This window comes from Bombus affinis, chromosome 2 (assembly GCF_024516045.1).
Source record: "Bombus affinis isolate iyBomAffi1 chromosome 2, iyBomAffi1.2, whole genome shotgun sequence".
NCBI lineage: Eukaryota > Metazoa > Arthropoda > Insecta > Hymenoptera > Apidae > Bombus > Bombus affinis.
Genome location: NC_066345.1, coordinates 15,065,326 through 15,087,939, shown reverse-complemented (window position 1 = coordinate 15,087,939; position 22,614 = coordinate 15,065,326). Strand labels below are relative to the sequence as shown.

At 39.2% G+C, this 22,614-nt stretch overlaps 1 protein-coding gene across 6 annotated transcripts in view; it reads right to left on the bottom strand.

Moving 5' to 3' along the window:
• Positions 1-22,614, bottom strand: part of LOC126926791 (histone demethylase UTY) — a 150,008-nt gene that overhangs the window by 24,106 nt on the left and 103,288 nt on the right. For 4 of the 6 annotated variants that reach the window (XM_050743138.1, XM_050743154.1, XM_050743146.1 and 1 more), the window contains 2 exons: positions 5,788-5,966; positions 1,889-2,017 (listed from right to left, as the gene is read on the bottom strand). In XM_050743138.1, coding sequence (XP_050599095.1) covers positions 1,889-2,017; positions 5,788-5,966 — 308 coding nt within the window. Of the gene's footprint in view, positions 1-1,888; positions 2,018-2,737; positions 3,071-5,787; positions 5,967-6,462; positions 8,296-22,614 lie in introns of those variants that run through there. The other 2 variants (XM_050743171.1, XM_050743177.1) reach the window with 2 other exon arrangements.

Sequence of the window (22,614 nt, the reverse complement as noted above, 5' to 3'; positions counted from 1 at the left end):
CCAGGTAACCTAATAATTCGGAGGTTGGTCATCGGAACGGTGAAAGCGAGAGTCGTTCTCCCCTCGATGGGTCGAGCAAGGATCCTCGCCGTTTCCTTTGAGGCGTTTCTATTCAGCCCTCTTCGCTCCTCTGCGCAGCCTTCCGCTTTGCCGAGGGATTTGCAACGCGCAAGTAGGTCAGCGCGACGTGCAGCTTGACCTGTATAATGTTTCGGTTCTACCTGCCGTGTCACGTAGCACGTACCACCTCATTAAACGGCAGTCGAGCACGCTCGCAACACACATTTCACGATCCGGCTGCGGAGAGAATTCGGCCTTAATGCATCGGCACTTTGAATATATTTCAACCTTTCTTCTTCGCCTCTCGCGTCCTTTCCCCGGTTTTCATCGGAAAATGGACTATCGTTAAAGGCAGACGAACGTACGGATGGATATTACATCGGTTGGAAAATTTCGAGCATGGCCTTGTTCTATCGGGTTGGCAACTAAGTGATTGCGGATTTTGTCATTAGGTCGTAATGACATAGGTCGCAATCACTTAGTTGCCAAGCCGATATTTTGCACGAAAATCTTTCCCTCGTTTGTTCGTTTGAGAAACGAGAATAACATAAGCGTAACTTTTATTCTACGATTAATCAGTTAGGAGCTCGTTGAAATTTTGGAATGCGAGTAAATTGAAACGTGTGGCAGAAGGTAAACGACGACGAGTATACTCGGATTGTAAAGAAACGATGAAATACTTGATTGAGAAGATGTAAATCGATAAAGGGAATGTTAAAAGCAACAGACGGTAGAACGCAAACACGCGACTCAAATTGAAATTGAACGGCGCTCGGAGAGGATTTGCCGGTTAAACGCTCGTGTAGTAACCGGGCTACGATTCTGTAATTCCACGAGTCGGTGGTCTTCGCCGGCTTAACAACCGCTTTAATCCGCGCTGTACCGAGTTAATAACGCGGCTACGAAAGATACAGCGGGCGGAGTGCACGCGTGCACGTTGCGCGTGTGCGCGGTGCACGCGTCGCGACGCATCCGCGGATCCTCGCCGAAGACGGTTCACCGAGCCAGGATCGAAATTTGGCCACGGAGACGCGATCGCAAAATAAGGGAAAACAGGAACGCGAGAAAATTAGCCTCGAATGGGAGAAAACGTGACCGATTGATGCAAACAAAAAGAGGAACGAGAAGGAGGAGCAAAGAAAGACAAGTTGGAAAAGGCTGACGGGGTACAGAGGTTCCCACAATCTCGTTTCCTTATCGAATTCGATTCTCTCTTTCTCTCTCTTGATCTCTCCTCTCTCCGTTGCTCTCCCAGCTTTCTTCTCTCGCTCGAATACGCACCCTCTCCCTTGTTCCCACTCTGCTGCCAGCGTTCGCTGCCCCATCTCATCGTCAGGCCACCCCAACCCGGAATAAATCAATACACGTGTCTGCTACTTGCTCGTACACTCGGCTCGGCCCTTAAGCCGAATCGTCGCGAGGAGCTGACAGCTGGCGAGGAGAAAAACGATTCGCGTGCTGGTGATTTTGCGTGGGTATAAAAGGGTTGTAGGGTTAATTACCTTGGCGGAGCACGAGCTTGGCATTTTTGACTGGCGGCATTCGTGTACGATAGCTACGAAACGTTTTTCTACGTGGTACCATTATTTTCCAATAAAGAGCCTTTTTTTCTTTTTTTTTTTTTCAATCGAACGTTCTTTTATCGAACGTTCATAGCCGCTACGAGAGTAACGCTACAACGATACGTTTAATATGCTCGGAGTTAATCAATTGCTCTATATTCGCTACGGCAGGTACAATGGCATGGCGATAGTTTTTTGTTCTAACGGTAAATTCAACGGTAGTCGTTAACGTTTATGATTTATAGTTAAGGATGGTTGTGACTCACCCAATTGGCGACAAATGTCGGCTTTCAGATGAGAAGGCAGAGTCTTTTCCTTGAGCAATGCCTCGTAATGCTCCTTGGCAAGGCGATATTTCCCTTGGACCTCGTACAAATGGGCTATGTGAAATTTTACTGTAACAATGGAAAAGAAAGACATCGGTTTAATATGCAGCACGTGGGATACGAGTAACGATACGTGGAGCTCGTAATCACCGATTATTTCAGACGCGTTATTGTCAAATTACGCTACGAATTGTTCATACGAATTTGCAAACTTAACGAAGAATATGCTTGATAAAATATTCGTTGAAAAGAGGGACAACGGACAGGACGATTCGGAGCAATAATAACAGCGTATCGTACATTTGCTATTTAATCACGCGCGTATAATAATTCATCGATACTTTGCTATTACCGGTAGAATACGAAAACTATGAATAATTAATTAATTCTTTGTACAGCTGCATTTATCAACTATGTAATAGCCTGCTTGGCTTTGCAACATTATGGTGGAAATTTGAATATGTTAAACAAGAGACACGGTGTTTACACAAATTGCATATTATTGATTATGCGTCATAATTACAACAAATATACATATTGAATGAAAAACGCGATAATTGCATGTTCTACTTCCATTATGATTTCAATTAGTACACTGGAAAGCTGACGTCTCTGATGAGAATTTATTTTTAAATTAATATTCCAATAAAATAAAAAACAGTTATACGCGTGTATATAATATAACATTTTCCAATAATTACAAATCAAATTTCCTTCATTTAAAATAACACCGTGGCAATTACCGATTGGCCAATGGAATAACACAAAGCGTGGAACAATAATACTTACATTAAAATTTCAATCTTTCAACGATCCGTCGATTTTCTATAATATATTTTCGTTTCCGTATTTTAATTCCAAGTTGCATTCCTCCCTTTGATCTAACTATAGTATGCAAATACGTACTATCGTTTAGATCGTTGGCAGACACCAAACTGACTTGAAATCTCAATGGGTCGTTGCTTTTATGTTCGCCTCATTTCATAAACACAACTTCGCTTGGCTGAAGAACCAATTTCTCGGTAAACGGAAATGATTCCCCGTGTGCATGGGATCGTGGTAATCGTTTGAATCGTGAATCACTCTTCCGTATGACTCAATTTGAATATTTTATCATCGCTCTTTAATTAGTCTATTAAACCCGTTAAGCGTATGATTAATATCGTTAATTATTATTGTCCGTAATGTCCATTAACTTGCACGCTCAGCCATTAAGAATGAAAAGGCTTTTATTATTATTCTTGCGCCATCCTCTCAGTGGTGAAACATAATCGCAGGTGAAATATTAATTCGCTGCCATAATATTTCGAACGGTAACACGCTGTTGAACGATTAGAATCGATCGCCTACAAGAATCAAGTTCTCTCATAACATCCAACGGCTCGTATCCGTTATTTTTACTCTCTACACTAAATTTAAACTTCAAACAGCGGGACAGAGAACCAGCCGAGTCCCGGTTGACTCATTGCTGGTTCTTGGTAACTCGAAGTGACGCTACGCGACGAGATGAAACTCCAACAGCGAAAACTGACGGAGATTCCCGTTATCGCTTAAGATTTAACCTTCTGTTCCACTTCTGTTGCTTGATAAATCGTTACGTAGAATCCAGCCACTACGTACCCCGTACCTACACATACCGCTGCTATTTAATATTTAATCGACGATTCGAAATTTATTCCTGGTGGCTAGCGCATCAACAGTCACAGCTTAACCATTTAACAAACGCGATGTTCGGTGTCGAACGGTAAATTCCAACTGCGTTGCAAATACTGCAACTTTAAAAGCTACGTACGTACGTGTCAATCGAAAACCAACAATTCCAATCTCGAAATGTTATCTGCGAATAAATCGAATAAACCGTCCGATTAACGAGTCGCGTCCAATATTTTCCAAGTTAAACCACCTGCATTCATATTCCACACGAACCATCAAAATTATCTACTGGTTAATTAATTATTTACCGTAACCGTTTCTTCTCCTATTTCTTTTCATATCTGCTACGTTATTCGCGATCAATCTGCTTTATTTGTTCGTTTATCCTATCGGTTCATTTTTCCAATTGTTTTGCAATCTGAATTTAACAGAACGGCGGCGCGTAGAAGACGGAGGAAGAATAAAAGTAAACGAAACTCTTACACGGTGCGATAGAAAGTGAGAGACAGACAGAGAGAGAGAGAAACCGTGGAAACAGTGGCGAGGTATCACGAACGCAACGTTAAATTAAATGGCAGGTGAATCGAAGAAAAATCGTTAGGGTAAGCGTTTAACGCGCCTTAAATGTCGTCCACTACGCCATACGTGTTATCGTAGGTCATACGTGACACAAGAATCGCTGTATCACGTTGGGAAAAAGGGGGTCAAGTTCGAAGCGGAACGCGAGCAAAAGGTCTGGCATCTACACGTTGTCAAGACGTGGCGCGCAGGTATGTAATAGGCGCTTTTCACGCGGCGAAAGTATCGATTTCATTGTGCCATTTTAAATAACGTATTAAAAGCGTGCAGGGGAAAAATCGTCGGAATTATTGCATCATCCGCCGTCCCATAGGAACTCTTCATCCGCTTGATTTTTTCATTTCTCCGCAGGTAGATTAATAACTTGCACACTTGATGGATCGATCGAATCCGTTGGAACATTTAACGTCGAATAAATTTGAAAAGCTCGGTGGTAAAAAGCGATTTGTTTCTCGCGCTCTAGAATTTTTATTTCGATGAACTTCGTTTCAAATAAAATATCATTGTATTTAAGAAATTGAAACGAACGGTCCCGTTGCTTTTCACTGGATTTACAGTGGCTAGGAAATTGATTAAAGCATTGATAGATCGATCGACCAAATCCGAGTATATTTGATTCATCGTTTAATGACACTTTCGTACGACGATACAAAATTTGAGATAAAAATAAAAATAGGAGAAAAAGATCGCTTAATTGGAAAGTAAAGAGTACGTAGCTTTTTTTTTAAATATCGGACAACAGAACGATCTATTCTCTCAGTATCGAAGATTCTATTTTTAAGAAATTGATAGATCGAAGTTTGTTGACGCGTTCGATGGATTTTTCTGCTGCTGCAAGTTCTCGTATTGACATTCGACAACTGCGATATGGAACACAGAGAATGTAAATCTAGAGTGATCGACTGCACGAGTTTAATGACTTTTTGCATCAATCGACAAGTTGGAGTGAAAGTGGTTCGCATAACCCGATATCCAAGAGAGCGAGATCTCGACGGCTTTTAATTTTTAAGATGCCGCAAAGCTCGTCCTCTCTTTAATGAGGCGTCCATGAAAAGCGAGAGTTCCGTGAAAAGTGAAAGTCTCCATGTATTTTAACAAAAATTACCTTTTTTCGCTGCAACGATGCACCTTGGAAACCAGATTTCTGTGACGAATTAAATCGATCTGATGAAGATATTTCTCCCTCAGGAGCTGCTCATTCCTAATGGCTTTCGTCGCGCAAGTTCTCCGATTATCACGATATATCTCGAGTATCGTTTCGAATCGTCAGAAAAATTCAAATCCTTTCACGTCCATAGTCTTATGATTTGCAAGACGATTAAATAAATCAAAATCCTTTTTCCTCGTTATATATTGCAATTATCCTTTGTACTCGTAATTCACGATAATCGAGCCTCGACGTTCGTAAGTTGTTGCACGAGTATCGTGTTAGTGTGCGAAGAGGAAGGAAGGCGGTACGAGGAAGCCAACATATGGTATGGGAGTAAGATTTCGGGAATAAAAATGCGCGGTTTACGGTGGGCAGCTGTTCCGCGTGAATTATGTTTTTTGGAAGGTGGAAGACGCGTAGGCGATCGTAAAGGGGGCGAAGAAAACCGAGAACTTACTTTCGAGCTTGGAAAAGGAGGCAGGTGTCGTGGCATCGATCAGAGCGAGTGTCAGGTGCTTCAAGGCGGCGTCAAAGTCAGCGTGGACCTTCAGCATTAAGCCGAGCCGTAGGTGAACCTCGCAGGCTCGTGGAAATCCTGGTTCCACCCATAGCACCTGCTGGAATGCTTTCACGGCCCTGCAATAATAACGATCGAATACAATTTCAATCGAATAAATAAAAATTACCATTCTATCGCATCAACCTATCCCTTGATCGACACACCGTGAGACAAAGTTTATTCCGTTACAGTTTACGGAAATTCGCGATCTTCCTCGATGCGAGTATAACACGTTATTCGTTTTATACGTTTATTTTTCACGGTCCATCTTCTTCGAGTTAAGTTTCCCGATTTTTAGTTACAGTTTTCTTCCATTTACCCTTATCGTTTATTTGCAACTGTCAAGAAGCTTTCGCATCTCTCGTACTTAACATTTACGCTTAAGAACTATCACTTAAACTCGATCTTGGAACGTACCTTTCGCGTTCCTTAGTTTCTTTTCTATGCTTTTGCTATTTGTACCCTCGAAGAGGCCAAGTCTCAACGACGCGTACAAATTCACACGGAAATATCAAGTACGGAACTCTGAGAGTAAAGTGTAAAAAATAAAGTGTAAGACTGGTGATACGAAACTATAAGTATACGTGTACAAGTATAGTATAAAACTATTCGCTAATCTTTGGCCCCTCTTCTCTGTTCTCCCTCTCTTTTTCTCTCTTGTTCCGCTTTCTCTTTAATAGCCATCGCTTCTTCCTTCTCAATTCCGCTCGGGATCTCGAGATCCCCGGACCTCGTGCCTTCAGGACAACCTCCGCTGCGTCTACCTTCGTTATGAATATAATCGTACGTATAATATTCGTAGGAACACTGAAACAACTGACTGGAAGAACGTGGAGGACAGGAGCATAACATTAGAGGGAATCACAGAAGAAATGGAAGAGACGCAGAAGAGACAATAAAATAATTGCGGAGCTTAGAAAAAAGGAAGTAAGAGCGTAGAAGAAGGAGCATTGTTGGGCAGAGAGCAGAGAACAGTTAGGTTTCCTATGGCAAGTCTAAGGAAGATGGAGTGTGTAATAAAAATATAAGATTGAATTTAAGCAATTAATTATAGAGTACAATTAAGAGTAAGTTCAAGTATAAATGTGATGATCTATGTGTATATCGTGATCGAAGGTTGACAGTGTGAACGAGAAATCTACACATGTAAATCGACCATATTTTCTAGCAACAAAAATGAATAATACTATATAATAATAATTTTGATACTATTAATTATATCGACAAATGTTTTGGGATAAAAGCTGAATAGCTTCGAAGGAGGTGCACCGCGTTTCCATGTTTCCATTTTTGTAGATGGCCACGTGGACGTCGACTTTGTCCTTTTAAACGCCACCATATGTATCTTTTAACATGTTGATCGACGCAGCTCAACATTCTCTACAGAAGATTACTTCAACGAACCTCGAAGAATCATTGGTCCAGCGGATATTTCAACTTCCAGCTTGTAAAGCTTTCTTATCGCGTTACGAATATAAAACATTTCGAAAGTGGGTCTCGGCCCAGTAATAGTTCGCGAAGCTGTGCACTGAACGACTGCTCGATAAAAATCGTGGCTCGTTAAAAATTCATTGTTAAGAAACAGGTTGACGCGAGGGACTTTGTCGCGTAATCGCGTTCATCGCACGCGTGCACGAGGATGAACAGGAAGTGGTTGGTGGTATTCTGGCTTGTCACGCGACAACCGCGTCTGGGGTTGCAACGATAACCATAGGGACGGCCGATGGACAAGCAACAATAACGATCGTGCAGTTGCAAATGACACGGTGCTTGTATTCAGCCGATCGAGACACGCTGTGAACCAAACGAACCCGACCTGATTCGACGCTGAGAAATAAAGTCGCAAATCAACGCTTCCTGATGACGATTGCGCGTTAAACGGTCTTATCAAAAGGCATGTTTTCACGAGGAAGTTCAAGGCGATTTTTCCACCGAAACTTTTGTCTTCTAGTAGAATGTCAGATATGGCAGTTTGTGATGGATAGTGAAAATAAGATAGTTCGACAGAAAATGTTTCAAGTGGAAGCTCGTTGGTATCGGACGATGAATTGATCGATGTAAAAGAAGCTTGCGAAAGTATCGCTTCTTTTATGAAAAGACAGTCTCGCAATGGTTTTTTTCTGTAAAATTATTTTGTGCGACATTTTGCACAATATTTTCTACCAGACAGTTACCAGTGAATTATTTCGTATGTTTCAAATGATTGATTATTTTTCTTGCGTATCTTCGTACTACGTTAGAAGCTGACTTCGCTAATGCAATAGCGTTTGTATCGTTTCTGATATATGACGAAATTCCTTTTATTTATTTATTTTCCATCTGTACGCGCACGTGTTTGTAGATATATACGAATCTTACGATAAAATCTACATGACGTATAAATCTTATCTGACACGTAATAATAGTTCAATCGGTTATAACACAGTAATAGGAATTTAATTGATTTCTCAATTAGCAGTTACAACTGCTATTTAGAGGTTGAAAAAAAATGTATATAATTCACTTCTTTACTCCTGTCTTTCACAAACATATTCTCTTTATTAATAGAAATACGAATTTGCATAAAAACCCGCGATCCGATAATTACGGTAATTACAAGTTAAATTAAGTCGGATCTAATGCCTAAGAAGTAAGTCTCTCTCTGTCTCTCTATTTATACGCTGGTCACATTGTTATCGCGATTGTTCTCACCACGAACAATGAATCATCGGCTTTAACGAACCGTTTGGCAAGTGTCAAACTGGAATTCCAAGTCGTGCGATGTCGGTCGTCGTCATTTTGTTTCGGCTTTTAGAGTCGCTGGACGAAAGCCAGCGTTAAATCGATGTACGTGGATCGAGTAATACTCGGCTCGGTCTCATATGAAACAGGATCGCGTATATCTATCGGACGCGCCAGTGAATCGTACTTTTGATCGAGTTCCCGCTGCTCTTTTTACAACAGAAATTTATGCCAATAGAAATACGCAGATAGTGTAACAGATATGCTACTAATGTCACAATTCATACTGTTACTGTTACGAGTTTAGATCGAGAAGTTTGCGAAATGACAATGACGAAACAACGAATAAAGCAACTCCTACCTACGGAAACTTTTCACATTGACCTGGTTTACGCATACGACGATGTATCATTGTACGAGTCATCGCGTACGTAAGAGTTAAAAAAACAAAGCAAAATTCGTTCACCAAGATACGATAGATCTCACATGGACATTGGAAAAATTATATCGTACGATCACACTCGGAAGAGTTAAAAAATTATTATCATTAAGAATTGGATCCCGCATCAGTATAATACATATCGTACCGACGTTAGAAAAATTACGGTAATCGAGCAGGATCTTTGGAAAAATGATCTCTTGGAATCTACCGTGCCATTATATAGCTGGAACGAGTTAAAGAAAGAGAATTATACGACGATAGATCTCATAGTGACATTAGAAAAATGACCGGCCTTCTCGAAAGTTATCCTGGAACCTGTTACAGAAGCCCGCTACTCCAAAGAGAGGTGAAAAAGCGAAGCGTGCAGAGACGTCGTACGATGCGATAAAGCAAGAGACAGACACCATTGTTTCATCGCTGACAAAAAGACCGAAGCCGGAGAAGGAGGAATGGAAATAACGGGAAGATTAATTCCGCGGCTAGCACGACGACGACAAATTAATCGAAGCCCGACTGTCGTTCCCTGGCGCGATGAGAAGTAGAACGACCGAGATAAAAAAAAAAAAAAAAAAAGAAGAAAGAAAAAATAAAACGGAGAAAAAATAAAGAGGATGAGAAGTACGAGATGGAAGCGGGGAAGGCAAAGAGATCGGTCGGTTGCCTTGGCGTAAAGGCGGTAGTAAATTCATTCACGAGAAGCTATTCATTCATCGTTTCATTCACTTCGCGTTTCCTTTCGGGGTTCGTTGTCTTCGGCAATGAGTCACTGTTACACGCGGTCGGCTGGCTGTGTGGGAGAGACAGAAATGTCACTGACTCGACAGTGTTGCGAAATATGCTCGCGAGAAACGTTCGATATCTACCGGCAACGAAAGCACGACGGATGGGAACGAAAGTCGTTGCCAGCCTTTCGTAGGCCGCGCGCCATTTTTGAATTTCGCGCGCTTGTAAATTCAGCTTAGAATTCTGGCTCGGTGGTCTTTGGCCGACGTTGTACAAATTGAAAATCCTCTGGCAGGATACAAAGTACGTAAGAATAAGAAGTAAATGGTAGAAGCTAAGCTAATTGATCGGCGATGTTAATTCTACGTTAGAATTCAATTCTTCCCAGACTTGGTCGAAGGGAACGTTTTTCTTCGCCTTCGACTTTCCTTTTCAATTTAAATTACGAAACGAGATCTTACGAGAGATTTTCTTCATTTTGTTGTCAACGTAATGAAACATCTGAAGATAGGCTGGAGTCTGCGATTATTCACGCGCTGTATCTGTAAAATAAAAATAGACTTTCCGCAAGAAATACCAAAGGCAACGTAAAGGATACGAATTTTGAAATTTTGAAACGTCAGAGACTTGCGTGTCAGAAGTTATTCGAACGCGAACATTTCAACGCTGATATCTGGATCTTATAAATATCATCGACGTCGTTACGTCTTACGCCAAGCCACCAGAATCCTTCCAACTCCGCAGGACTGGAATAGGCGGAATCGATCGGCGACCGATGACCTATCTCAACCATGATGAAACAGAAACGAAAACCGATACTGATTCTGTCAAGTCGATGTCGTTGTTTGTTGGCCGCTCTGCCATTGACCTGGGTGTATTTATAGGTTGAAACATCGATTCACCCGGCGTGGAACAGCTTGTACCCGGCTGTGGCTGTCCAACGTTGATATTCATCATGCGGATCGAAAAAAATACAGATCGATAAATCGAGCAGCAACCGTAACAATTGTGCTATACTTTTCACGTTTTACGAGCGACATCGTGTTTTAACACTCTGGTAAACGCAGCTGGAGATAAATTCTAACCCTTTCGACACGCTTGTGATATTTAATGGACAAACATAAACAATCTGCGCTGACAAATGTATTTAGCCACGTATTTCATAGATTTTTTTTATTGTCATTTTATTTGTTTCAGCAAAACGTAGCAAATTCTTACGCTTAACGAGGGTTATAATATATAAGGCGCAAGAAGAAATTGAAACGATATCGATCGTATTATTTCAAGGGAAATATCGAGTTCATAATTCTGCAATTATAATTATAATCGAACAAGTCAATTAAAATATACAAATTTACTCTATACGTTCGTTACTAATTTTCCGTATTTCTGTTTCATTTCTAGTTTCGCTATCGACAAGTATTTATTTCAATATATACCAATTTATCTTATTAAATATATTTCCTTATCGTTACAAACGTCGAATATCTTAGGTGGGAAAGGAAAATAAGAAACGAAAGAATGCTTATCGAATAATGAAACATTGATTTTTCCTGTAATAATCGATATCGATATAAGTTAAAATCGTCAGACCAGCGATTGATTGCTTTTGAATGCAAAGAAATTGCGTTTCACGACGTACATTGGAAATATCATCGAAATAAACATTTTTCTTTTCTCTTTCTTTTTTTTTGTAAAATATACGTACGTTTGGTTTGTTCTACGACTTGCAACGCTGTTATATGTCAACGATGCCACGTTATTCGAAGAGACATTGTTTTCTCGGATACCGACGTAAACGAGAATAAAATTACTATAAAGTATTTTACTTATTTACCTTAAGTCTGTTTAATTATCCCCTTCTTCGAATTATTGCCTCGAAATCGAACTATATAGCTAAGTTTACGAACTAACTGTGTTACTATTTTGTAAAAACAGAACAGTTGTATGTCAAGAGATAAAATAAGGTAGTTGCGGACAAAGTTGCTATAAATATACAAGATAAAAACTACTTTAGTAATCTCTGTAAAAACATTTAAGGTATCTAATCGCAACGATGTAGCAATTTCTATATTTTTATAGTACATTATCCACAGTGTCATTTTTAGATCGCCACTTCTCGCTGTTTACTTGTAACGACGGAGTTCGATCGCAGGAAGATCTTATTCTTCCATTGAAATTCGGAACGTTATCGTCCTATCATCTTCTTGGCATTGAGAAGACGAAAACTTTCGTAATTTACGTAATTTTGTGCCAAGATTTTAGCCAACGAAACGTTTCGATTTCTCATATTTTATTCACAGCTACGTTAACGATAATTTCGTTAGTAGACAAGGTTCCTTCTACTTTGATAAGTCGAACAGATTCGATAGATGTGCTTCCAAGTAGACTTCCACGAGCAAATATACAAGAAGAATAGATGATCGCGTAGAATGATCGTGCGTGAACCTATTCTTTGTCGCGAATGACGAGATAGAAACAAACAGCTTCCTATTTTCTAATTTTCGATACTTCTTAACACCTTTGACTGCCACGCCGAAATCACATGTTCCGCTGAGGACGTATTATCGTATTTTTATTATTCAAAGAATATAATGGCGAAATAATAATAAATTGACGATGTAAGACGGCATTCTTCTCCAATGGACCGTTTATCTTATTGGTGGTCACGGGTGACCACCGTGGCGCCTTGGTAACAGTCGATAGCGACATATTATAACGAGGCTTCGTTTATTTCAACAAACCATTCGCGTTCGTTATTTGTTTGTAAGCAAAACGTGCGGAATATATTGTTGAAACGCGTAGAAGATATTAGTAAACGGTATTTGTTCGTTCTATATATAATAGCAAGGTATGTTCACGCTTGTAACTTCAATTATACGATTGTAAAGCAGCGTTTACGATTATTTTCTAAGCTGTGTTTATAATACCCCTCAAAGATATCGACGCAAACACAGTGCACCGTTAGATGCAAGATCTGTTATCATTTTTTTTTACCGATGTTCTAATAAAAATGTTTAATTATTCAATGGGATACTTTGTATCTCAAAGTATCTTCTACTTATCGGTTATATTCAAAATACCATAATTGTCAATTTTCATTCAATTTTTACAATTGTAATAAGTTCAAGCGCCCTGGTCACCAGTGACCAGCGCGCAATCACGGGAGAAACCGTGGCTGGTCGTATGTGATCAACGTGGCAGTCACAGTGTTAATAATTTCACGAATTCACCCTAACCTATCGCAAAATACCGGCACACGTCGCAGCAATTCGGAGCAAAGAGGTTCGCGATTGACTCCCGACTCAACGACTTAGCCAGCCAAAGTTGTTCTGCGAGGAAGAGTGGCACTTTCGAACAAAAAGCGTAAGCTGATTGAAATGGAATGTAAATGAAGCGATTAAAGCCGTGCGACGAGGTCGCAAGTGGACGTATAGTCTCGGTATCTTTGCTAGAATCGCAAGGATCTTCTCTTTAGTTATCGTAGATAGAGGCCGGTGCATTTCGGATTTCCTGCTGCCGGCTGTTTCGTGCGTCGAACGCGTGCAAAAGCGTGGCCAATGCTGCGCGTCGCGACGCAGCAGCCACGAAGAAGGGTGCATTTTAATGCACCCTCGAGCCTGGCAAGCCGCTTTAGCACCTCGTAAATTAATTAACGTTGGTATGACCTATTAATGGCCGCTTTGTCGACAACGTTCGCGACGTCGGACAAGATGATACACCGGCCTCTTTCTTTCTGTGCGAATCTGTGCGACTTTTACCATTATTACCATTTTTATTCCGTTAATTTATTTGAGTCGTCATGGATATCGGGGAGAAACGAATGAAAATCTTAAGAAAGATGTTGGAAATATGTTAGAGAAATCGTAAGAGTCTAAAGGAGTAGATCAAAATTCCAAAATTCCGTGTAAACTTGTCAACGTCCCGAGACGAATTCGCTAAAAATAAAACAAGAAAATGGTAATAGAACGTAATGGTTTTAGAATAGGAGGAATTTCTAGCGTAGACTTTTAATATCCACGTAGTAACTGCTTCGATTAATCAGTTGGCTGTTGCGATCTCTTTGCAAAGCGCGTACCTAAAGTTACTCTGAGAAAGAGTAAGGGACGACGAGTATACTCGTCGTATACGCGTGAATGTTGTAATATAGAATTAAGTTGTAACGAAGGGCTCGTCGTAACGCGAGATATTGCTGTTGCTTCGTGACGAGTATACTCGTCAAAACTAGCTAACTGGTTAAGGACAGCGTAGAAATAAATCATGGAAAAATCACAAATGAGAAGTTCGAAATCCAAGAAATTATAATTGTTAATAATAATAATAATATCAGATGAAGCAAATTAAATGGAACGAAATTGATGGAAAATAAAGAATCTCGCGAATGACAATCGAATTTAAAAAGGAAACGGATTAGATAATTTTTTAAAATATTCCCAACATTCCGGATGGATAATGACGTACGTTTTTTTAGAACGTAACAGCGAATTCCACGTACACGTTGTTTACGAGGCGAGCCTAATACGTACATACGCAATTATTATCTTGCACAAACGCCAACAATGAGACGCAAAAACACGTTACATTCTCGTTCAGGGTATAATATATGGACCTTCGTGTTCACGTTACATATTACGTATCGTTGTCAGTTGCTTTGTAACCCGGCCATTCTTACGCAATAATAGCGCCATTCTCCCTCCACAGGATCGTACGAATGTCCTTATACCGTGCAACATAGCATTTCGACACCCACACGACAAATGCAATTTTCCTAGCGTTGGATGCAATAGAGAAACTTGCTTTTTCTTTCTCATAAAGTTGAAAGCTGTTGTTGCTTCCCTTTTCGCGATTACCGTTAGCGTCGTCGTTATTATTCGTAAGGATTTTATCACAGTTTTTAAAGTGGACGGATTACGACAGATGAAAGTTAGGTCGATGATATTATCGTTATAATTCGGAAGAATTTATTCTTGAAAAATATTGCTTCTTTCCAGAGAGATTTTGTTCCTTAACCAGTTACCTGCTCTTCACGAGTATACTCGTCGTCGCTTACCTTTTCCCCACGCTTTTCGAACAGACAGCAACAGCTAATTTCAAGAATCGCGACACAAACGATTTACGAAACCTCGTGATGTCTTTCGTAGCAGGGAAAATTCTGGCGAAAATAAAATCTACGCTTTACGCATCGTGTACATTCACGATCAAAGATAAGGTCTGCTCGTATTTCTAAAAGCAGCAGAGAAAAATATAATCGATAATCGAGATTACGTATTAATCCAGTCTAAGCGATACGAACACCGATTTCTCATCGACGTCCAACCTGATACGCTCGAATATCGTTGAGCAAGCATATAACACAATTTATGCTAATCGTTTGTATCTTGAAAAAACGGCACGGTGAAATAAAAGGGTTAACAGAAACCACATCACCGTGGCAAAGCTAAACACCTCCGTGTCCCACAGGCTGTGTTAACACGTATCGCGTTAAATCTCGTCCGACGATTCGCGCAAGTTCTTGTTTACCTGGCTTGTAACCCTTGTCAGCGTTTCGTATAGCGCTCGTTATAATAGTACTGGCGCGATTCTTAGCGATAGGGAGAGCTTTATGGTGTCACGGAATTGCCCGCCCACGTGTTCAACAGAGACCTAAACTGGCGAGCCGAATCGAGCGAAATCACGATTTATTGGTTTCGCCTCTGGAGAAAATTCAAAACGTTCACCGATTTTATTACCAAATAATACCGTGGCGTTGTTTCCATTCGAACGAGGATATAAATGATTTTTCTCTTTGTTGCTTTTTGAAAGTAACGCGAGTTTTAAATGGATCGCGCTTTTCGCTATATACAGCGGCCGCGAGATGCATTTGTACGGTATCGTATCTATAATCGCTAGATCGCGGATGTTTGCTCGTTTATGAAAGATATCAAAAATACGAAGATGCAGTACAGAATGCATCGAATACGCGAGGATACGTAAATTACTCAAAGTATTGTCTCGTGATCTTTCGTAGGTGAAATTTCGCTTAGCTTCCTATTTTTTTAGTTACGCTCGTAACGATACGAATTTGCATAAAAGTACAGATCGTAATTGTGGCGAAAGTACATGGCAATCGATAGATCGGTGGTATTTGTGCGAATTGATATTCTTAGAAATGTAAATAAAAAGGATGGTAAGATGGTAAAAATTGTGTTGTTTGTGAAATACTGTACTTGGAATATTTGATATATCTTTGCATATTATGTACATTTCTGCGTCTTCAAATTTCTCGTAAACGCATAAAAACCTGCAAACGATTAACGTTCTTCTATTTAATAAAAATGAAAGATAGTATCGATTAATTTGCGATCTATCGAGTTTGGAGATTCTATCGAAAGACAGGAAATGTGATGTCACGTGTTCTTCGATTGGAACCACGTTTGTCCGTGAGCGAGTCTCGCGGAGGACTTGGTTAATCTTCTTCGACTTGTCTTCGAACGAGGTCAAGTTCACGAATCTATATTTTTGGTACGATGATTGACACGAAATCAATGATTCGCGAAAGCCCTTGAGAGTTATTACGTATCTTCTCCGAAACCGTATAACTGGGTTGTTAACGCATTCTTCGACGCAACATTGGTAATAAAATTAGATTAGTATAAAATTAGAATCGCAGCTTGCACGGCTCCTTTACCACGTTTCATGGATACTCTGGTGTTCGACTCGAAGACAACAATCGAACATTATAAATCCAATACAGCAATGACTCGCTGATCGAAGAAACGAGGCTGTAACATGGTAGGTTATTAAATAGGGTAGGGATTTTTGGCAAAAAGTGTTCACGACAAATGCTTCTTTACTATCGTAACACAGAGTTAAAAAACTTCTATCGCAAATTCAACGATAATTTTCTTTTTTATTCTTTAGATTTCTAGAATTTCCATATATCTTTACGATGTACGTTAGTACAGCGAATATTATTTAAAGCCACGATATAATGAACTTTAAAAATATACTTGAAAATAATTTAAAACGTCGTCGTTAACGTGGAAACGAGGAGAAAGGACAGCAAGAAGAAAAAAAAGGTTCTGCACGTCGAATAAAGTAATAACTCAGTGACCTAAAAAATCAAATCTCTGACCTTTTTCGTCGTGTGTGCGCGCCTGGAATTTATCAGCAAACGTTTAATTGCAAAAATAACGCTCTTTTTTCAAGGGGCCATGAGGTATCGCGAAAAGAGCGTAGGCGCGGATGCACCGGATATAAAAGCAGTCGCGCGTTATGCTGCGCTCTGAAAAAAAGAGATAATAAATGTGTATCATTCAGAGAGCTCACGAGGTAGAATGAACCCATACCACGGATTTATATGTGTCGTATATACCTTTCCTTCTTTCTTTTTCTCCTCTCTTTCTCTCTCCCTATTCGGTTATGCAACTGTTTTTAATCCCATTGAAGCAAAGCTGGCGCGCGGGAAAGTGAAATATAACAAATGACCGATCTTCGCGGGTATATAAACGATTTTAAACGCGAACCGACACGGGATTAAATTAAGATGGAATTTTTATTCCTTCAAAGATCTTTGCTTGATGTTTCATGACTTTGCTATCGTCCCATTTGTATTTGTCTTTCCCTCTCTACACTTTTCTTCGAGTTTACTATTTTAGTAGACAGTTTCCACGCAACTTTAATTCAAAGTTTCAATTCTTCACCAGGTATCGCACTGCTTCCTTCGTTAACGATAAATAAGTATCAGATCAGATTCCCCTAAGTTTCACGCATCCTTATCCTCTAATATTCTATACGTATTCACGCAACAAAGTATGTGCAATAAGTATCTTCTGCATAATATCTATATGAAACAGTATTTATAATTCTTACAACAAAATTCATACAGTATCTCCTGTATAATATCTATAATTCATACAGCAAAGTATGTAGAGTAAGTATCTTCTGTATAATATCTATATAGAACACTATATTTGTAATTCATACAGCAAAGTATATACAGTAAGTATCTTCTGTATAATATCTATAATTCATACAGTAAAGTATGTGCAGTAACTACCTTCTGTATAATATCTATATGAAACAATATATTTGTAAGTTATACAGCAAAGTATGTACAGTAAGTACCTTCTGTATATTATGTATAATTCATACAGCAAAGTATGTGCAGTAAGTATCTCCTGTATAATATCTATAATTCATACAGCAAAGTATGTACAATAAGTATCTTCTGTATATTATCTATAATTCATACAGCAAAGTATGTGCAGTAACTACCTTCTGTATAATATCTATATGAAACAATATATTTGTAAGTTATACAGCAAAGTATGTATAGTAAGTACCTTCTGTATAATATCTATAATTCATACAGCAAAGTATGTGCAGTAACTACCTTCTGTATAATATCTATATGAAACAATATATTTGTAAGTTATACAGCAAAGTATGTACAGTAAGTACCTTCTGTATAATATCTATAATTCATACAGCAAAGTATGTGCAGTAACTACCTTCTGTATAATATCTATATGAAACAATATATTTGTAAATCATACAGCAAAATATACAGTAAGTATCTTCTGTATAATATCTATAATTCATACAACAAAGTAAGTACAATAAGTATCTTCTATATATTATCTATAATTCATACAGTAAAGTATGTGCAGTAATTACCTTCTGTATAATATCTACATGAAACAATAAATTTATAATTTATACAGCAAAGTACGTGCAGCAAGTATCTTCTGTACATCTGTATAAAAAATACGTATAAATATTGAGGATTCGGCGAATTCTGAAACCTCCCGTTAGAGCGAATCCGTGTGATAAAACTAGAAAGCTGAAGTCGTGAAAGAAATTTCATGAACGTAATCGACGTCGGATCAGCGAATTACATTTGGTTAATAGACCGATTCGAAATTTTTCCTTGCACCCTTCTTAAAGCATTGAGGAGTTGTTCTAACGCATCCTATCGTGGGATCACAGACAATGGCGCCCACACTGCGTTAGTACCGGGACAGGAAGGCTGTCAGAACGACAGACGACTAACAATTTCCTAGTGACCTACATCGCGCCCTCGTCGCCCCACGTTTTGCACTCCCACGCACTCGTCACGCTGCATCGCAAGTCGGTCTGCGTCTCTGCCAGCGTTTCTGCACGGACTCTACACTTACGTTTACTACTTGGCGACCAGCACCGCGACGCTAGCTAGAGCAATGTCCCTTCCGGTGTTTAGCGTCGAACGCGGAGTATACGTTCCACGTGGATTTGTTTGAACGAAAATCGCGTAAATAACGTTTGTAAAGTAAATACGGAAGAAATATAGTCGCCTGCGATGACCTAGCGCAACGTTATGTACTTATCTCAAACTTCAAGCTCTTGAAAACTATCGCGCAATTTGTGTTACAACTTATCGCATCTGAGAGACTCGCGTGAAAAAGCGCCGAGTAATACATTCAGTGTATCTTCCCGTCAAGGGCCAAATACCATCGTGGCTGCATCTTATTTTTAGTAAATCTTTGTATTTTGGGATTTTCGAGAGTCTAAATTGGCGAATTTTTTTAACGCTTAATCTTCGAATCTTGAGGCTTTTTTAAATTGAAAACGAACTTGAAAATTTAACGAACCTTGGAACCTACGAATCTCTGAAAATCCTATTTTCGTGAATTTCTCAGTTTCTATATTTGATATTCCATATATATGTCGTTCTAATTACACGTATCGTACACTGATTATTTTAATCCTCAGATCAGAGTGGATGACGGTAATTTGCTATTTTTATATTTGTACTTCGCGTCTCTGACTTGATAAGATTGATCGACCATTTTTACCACGTAGAACGTGACGTAGAAGATAAAATTAAATTCCTAGAGGATTCACTAACCTAACTCAACGTAGCGTAGTCAACGATTCGATGATACGAACTGAGAGTCCGATGCTTTAATATTTATATCGCGTAAGAGAAATTATTCTCGCAGTACTGGAATCTATTTCACAATGTCGCAAGGATACCTTTCTCTCGTCGTTGCTACCAAATGATCGCGCTACTACGAAACACAATTTCTCTGTATATTTCCTATTCGCGAACAAAGCTAACAACTCTATTCAGTCGAAATATCTCCATTGTACGAAATGTCAATCCTTGGCAGTCGAAAGTAAAGAGAATATTTCACCACAAATCCCTTTACTTAATGTTCCACTCTCCTGCGTTAGACAGCCACCGGTACAATCCATCGATATCCAATGATTAATAACAGGAAGCGGACGAAGCTAGCGCATTGGTTAACTTTCGAACTTCTCGTGAAACTCGTTAGTATCTCTGCCTTCTTGAGGTTCGTAATAAACTACAAAGGTAATACGTTACAAAAATCTCTGCTGCAACTCGCATTGTCTCTGTAACTCGAGTTTCTATCGCTTCCTGTACATGGTCACGCGATCGTGAATGTCCTATCCGTTTGAACCACACCGTGTCAAGAAATCCTTCGCCTCTGATCGTAAGAATCTTTAAATTCGCCAATCTGCCTTGTATATTTCTTCTAAATCGTCCAACTCTCGAATCATCGAAGAAATGTCTTATTACGCGTATGTTCGAATCTCCAGTCTCTCAGCCTCTGGATCTCCGACTCTGCGATCTTCAGAACTCAATCTTTCAGTACTTTGATATTTTCGTCTTCTGGCTGTTCGACTCCTGAAAATCGTAGATTCCTCGAACTTTCCAACGAAACTGTTTAATCTTAGAATCCTTAGGCAGCTTGCGTCGCAATTATTTTTCAGCGTCGTTACGTTACCGAGAGAAGTTTCGTTCTTCTCGAAGAAACTTACTGACAGAAACACTAAGAGAAACTCTAAAAAACACTGCCTTTCGAACAGACAAGAAATTAATTAGCAATTGCAACAGCCGAACCCTTCTTAATATATTCCGCCTATCAACGGTGCTAATGAGCTTAGCGTATAACAAATGATATAAATAAGTAATAAACATTCGATAAAACGTTATTGCGCAACATAAATATCGAGTAGAATAACAAGAAGCGGATATATACCACGTCCAATTAATACGAAAGATTAAAGAGTCATCAGAAATATGAAGAGCCACTTAAAAAAAAAAGTACTCGAATATATGAATATACGCGTGCGTATATCTGTTGCGTTATTCGATTCACGTGCCGGCCGGTTAATGAATATTACAGCGATCCGTTTTTTATGCATTTGTGCGCCAAGCACGCCATTTGTAACGTTTAATTTAATTGGATTTATCGAAAGGGATCGAGGCTGCGTATCGATTAATTTTCAGCATGCACGAGGGTATATATCGTCGATGACACCGCGAACGCTCCTATGCTATTCGCGTCTGTTGCAAGTTAACTTGCATTTGCACCTGCATCGGCCATCCAGCTGCATCGACGATGTCTTCTCTTTCCGTTCTCTCTTTTTCATATTCCCTCCGATACTTTCAAAATTGCAACCGACGGTTGCGACATTCGACCTTCGCCATCCATGATATTTCTTTCTTTTTTTCCAAACGTAGCTTCTTCTTTCTTCTCGTTTTAATTCGCGAATTAAATGGATCTAATAATCTTCTACGTTTCTTTGGAATATTATTATATTTGTTATATAATTATGTTTTGTTTAATTATATAAATTATATATATATATATATATGTACATTTATTTATACATAATATGTAGTATAAATATCAGGCATCGGGAAATTTCAACCGATTAATGTCTATGTATAGAAGGTAAAAATATATCGCGCAAATATTTATTCACATTTCCTAGTTGCAATCAAGTTTAACGTCAGCATCGCTCTCCCGTTCAAATTGAACCATTCCAATTAACTCCGTTATTTATATGCAGAATTTTACGATCGTTTCATACGTCGTTTAGATTTATCAGCTCGCGTTTAATTTACTTTCGTATAAATCGTAGTATTAAGCAGACCGAGTGCGAGTCAAAAATTATAACACCGTGGCAACATGGTTCTTGTAAAAACGTTATATCGATATTCTTTATTGGTACGTAATATAAATTTTTAATGCTGTATTATTTATTTTTAGCACGAAGAATGATATACACACGCGCGTCATTCGTCTTAAGACAAAAGACACAGCAAATTTAAATGTGTCTGTATTTTTATAAAATTGAACTGTGAAATGTCGCGGTGTTTATCTCAACAGAACAAAATGGATCGTATAATTCGATAAAATGGTATAAAACAAAGAACATTGTGCGTCTATTATTTCTTCATAAAACGAAAGAAACTTTTAGGACGACCTAATATATTTCAGAATTTCTATTCTTTTTTCTAAAATCCACTGCTGCTCCGATTCTTTTTCTCAACGAAAACGTGTTGGCGATAATGAGCCCCGTTCAATGGGTCACGCAAAAGCTGAATTTTTACCAAAAATAGTCGTTAATGTAATTAAAATTTACAGCAGTCGCGCTGTTAGAAATTTATCCTACAAATTTCCAGGATTTCAGGAAAAATCGTAACAATAGCATTACGATTGAAGTGGGACATTGAACGATTCAGCAGCTCGGATGCATTGTTTCCCAACGAGCCTGCACTTGTAATCCTGTAACTCTGTAATTTCGCAGACAGCACAGAAACAGTATTTAAGTGTGGCCGGTTGTCGGTGATGCATGTCGAATTAAACCACTGTGCACACGTTCGCTGCTACCTTTAATTCTATTTGAAAGCTGATCGGCGTTTAACTGCAACATACCGGTGGTATCGTCGGAATCGAATGAAAATAAAACAGCCGTAAGGACGTCGAACGGTGATCCTTTTAACGGTACCCATTATAAGGATCAGGTTCATTACGGTAGGAAACGAGCAAAAAGAACGACCG